This window comes from the organism of the source record quoted next, unplaced genomic scaffold (assembly GCF_019419815.1).
Source record: "Pyrus x bretschneideri cultivar Hongxiangsu unplaced genomic scaffold, Pyrus_bretschneideri_v1 Contig6, whole genome shotgun sequence".
NCBI classification, from domain to species: domain Eukaryota; kingdom Viridiplantae; phylum Streptophyta; class Magnoliopsida; order Rosales; family Rosaceae; genus Pyrus; species Pyrus x bretschneideri.
The window spans coordinates 10,444,592-10,447,888 of record NW_025999798.1 but is presented as its reverse complement, the minus strand read 5'-3'; the positions used below and the strand labels follow the sequence as shown (position 1 = coordinate 10,447,888).

The window sequence follows — 3,297 nt, the reverse complement described above, 5'->3', positions numbered from 1 at the left end:
AATTAAAGCAATATTAGAAAAGAAATGCATTTATTTTCAACAATACAACTAAGTGTGCTTACATAAATAAACTTGCCTCACTAATAAAACTGTTAGCCTTGAAGAAAAACCAGATACGTTTAAATGAGCTACAACTAATTGTGACATGCCTAGTACGGTTGCCTGTAGGCTGAAGTCGGAATACTGATCGTTAACATCGGCTATATCCATGGAAAACAAATCATCCATCATTTCCTTATTTGTTATGCTTCTCATTTCCCTTTACATTTTCATAGAAAACAAATGGATGGTTATTCCATAAACTCTTTTAACAAATCAAAAGCCTTGGTTTTGTTCCTACATTGAATCAACAACACGGAAAAGTTTATTGCGATTATAATGTTACATATACAACAATGATCTGCCATGTAGACAGAGACCAACAACGCGGCATCCATCCCCTCACCGTGTGCTTCAAGGAACTGAAGAAATATGAAGCATCAAGCGCACGACAAGACGCCTTTCGAACTGCGCATAATTGACTCCATAAAGTGAAGATTGAGTTTCACATACCAAAAGAGTAAACACAACATTGACCAAAATGGTTGATTAACCAAAGGGCTGTTAAAAAAATTCATGGAATAAACCATCCATTCAAAGACTATGATTCATTTTCAATTGAGATAAGTTCATTTCAAACCTTGGCACGGTCCCCAGGCGACGTGGGTCAGATTCTGTTGCTTGTCTGAGAGCCCTTGCAAATGCTTTGAAGGTTGCCTCAATGATATGGTGAGAATTTCTTCCAGCAAGCTGTGCCCAAAAAAGAAGAGAACTGTCAGAAACAAGAAACTGGAGCTATTTGAAAACCATTACACCCTGCTAGTTCATGAATCAATAAAATCATAAATGGTGTGGTTACTGACATGTATAGAATTAGAATTATAAAAATTCAATAAATTAACATTAAATAACATGTCCGTTTCATACTGCAGTCTACGCAAAAATGAATTGAAATTCATGCACAACGAGAGATGGCAATCAGTCATTGAAGTTTACTTCTAGTCTGTGAACACACAATATTTTGATGATTCAAGACTTTTAGGAAGCTCTGTATGTTACCTGCCGGATGTGGAGTGTCATACCAGAAGTATTCACCAAAGACTGGAAAAAATGTTCCACCAGCTATGAAAAGGACAGTTCAAACAACAATTAGTAAATTGGAACACCTAGTATCTTCCAAAAGTAAATAGAAAGAAAAGTTCTCATGTAGCTCCCTACAGTAACATATATTAAACCAATATCTCCAGCAATACTTTACAGATGGATAACATATGCAGCAGGAATTTGAAGCCCAGGTTTTCGAGTAAAATACCTGAGTGTCATACGTGCCGACCCTCTCTGTTGGTATTTGGAGATCATAACTCAGATGTGGTCGTCCAGATAAATCCTGAATACAACCTCCAGTTAAGCAAATACTTCTTACTTTTTGGAGTAAACAAGGACAGCTGAACCTTAAGTAAATAATACAGTATACGACCACTGGACAACTATCCCTCTTAAATAAATAGCACTCCGATACTAGTGCTAACTGGTGCAAAAGTCACCTCTTTTATTTGAAATTAAATTATCATGATCAAACACAACCCTTAGGATAAGCTTTACTCAGTTTCGTCATATAATAAATCTTACCTGGATATAACCAAAATCTCTAGAGGGATCATTTATGGGCTATGAAGCCATGAGTTTATGATTTTGTAATGCATAAGTTACTTTGAAATTAATTTGTCCTCAAGCATTCAAATGAATCCAAAAGTTCATCTTAAGATTTTAACACATTGCAATTGGAAAATATTACTAAATAATCTTAAAGAAATGATGGCACAGAACATACCAGTGAGACATGTATGAGTGCTTCATCAAGTGGCGCCGAGAAGTCACCAAACCTGTAGATTCCTTTTCTATCGCCAAGTGCTTGAAGCAAAGCCTGCACACCAAGCAAAATTAGCTTAATCAGCTGCCTACTCTGAGACAGAGAGGAATCCAAAAAGTGAAGCTGGAAGACAATAGAATCCAAAGGAAACATCAAGATGCCTGCTTTCTACCATACCGTTCCTATAGCAAGAGCAACATCTTCATTTGTGTGATGATCATCAATGTGAATGTCACCAGTAGCCTTTACATGCACATCCAGCAACCCATGCGAAGCGAGTTGCTGAAATAAACAAATAAACGCAACAATTGGGCAATGCACCGTACACAAAATCACAAGAAACAAAAACATTAAGCACCCAACTTTCTTCTGTAAACAGACAGGAAATATAGTCTACTTAAGACTAATACTGGGTTTCGGATATCTGAAAATACTTTTTCTACTAACAAAATAAAATCCATAACACTATCAATATCAATGCCTTTTACCAAAGATTGAATTTTGAGCTACAATTTCAAAGAGCTAAGAGAAAAAGATTACTGACATCCAACATATGATCAAGAAACGGAATCCCAGTACTGGAATCAGCGATTCCAGTGCCGTCCAGGTTGATCTTGACCGAAACATTGGTCTCCTTAGTCACCCTCTTGACCTCCCCAATTCGAGCCCCTGCAAAAATTGCACCAACAATTAGGAACTCCATTTAATTTTAAAACCCAGTTCAGCGATTGGAATTAGTATTAGGGTTAAGCTTTACCTGAGCTAATTGGGATAGGGGAATCGGTCATAGTGGAGCCGTTGTTTTCGGCCAGGGAGGCGCGCGGCGGAGCTGTTCTCTGAGAGTCCGTGGCTTTGAGCTTCAAGAGCTGGTTTGATTTTAGTGAAGAAAGTAATGGGCGGCGAGACGGCGGAGTGGGTGTGAGATTCGGACGAGAAACCGAGAAGCTCACCAGCGGTTTTAGCAGCGGAGGTGAAGGGGTTGGAATGGGTGGCGCCGAGAGTGATAGCTCCATTTTGTGAAACCGAGATCACTCTTTTTTGTTGGGAGACTTTTTGAAGTGTAAATAAACGTATTGAAGCAGAAAAAAAAAAAATATATATATATATATATATATATTTCTATTAATTAATGAAATTTCCTTGTCGACCAAAAGAATGTGAAAATACTACTTAATCTTCTATAACCAAAAAAAAAAAAAAAATACCTTCCACTCCCCCACGTTCTCTCTCTCTCTCCTTCTCATTTTCTAAAAAAAATGTGTTCATACACACAAAGTGTAGGCAAATGCTAGTATATATAAGATAAAGAAAATAGACGCGGTTTAATGGTAATTTCATGCCTATGTGATTCTGTCTTCATGACCAATAGTGATTTTAGACTTTAAGAA

General features: G+C 37.4%; 1 protein-coding gene across 1 annotated transcript; it reads right to left on the bottom strand.

The window, feature by feature from the left end:
* Positions 1-211: 211 nt before the first annotated feature.
* Positions 212-2,956, bottom strand: LOC103935987 (imidazoleglycerol-phosphate dehydratase 1, chloroplastic). The gene is made up of 8 exons (XM_009345822.3): positions 2,667-2,956; positions 2,454-2,578; positions 2,087-2,191; positions 1,871-1,963; positions 1,352-1,426; positions 1,099-1,161; positions 680-789; positions 212-507 (listed from the first exon to the last, which is right to left on the bottom strand). Exons 1-8 carry the CDS (start codon positions 2,920-2,922, stop codon positions 480-482), a joined length of 855 nt encoding a protein of 284 aa, XP_009344097.2. The 5' UTR covers positions 2,923-2,956; the 3' UTR covers positions 212-479.
* Positions 2,957-3,297: the final 341 nt, after the last annotated feature.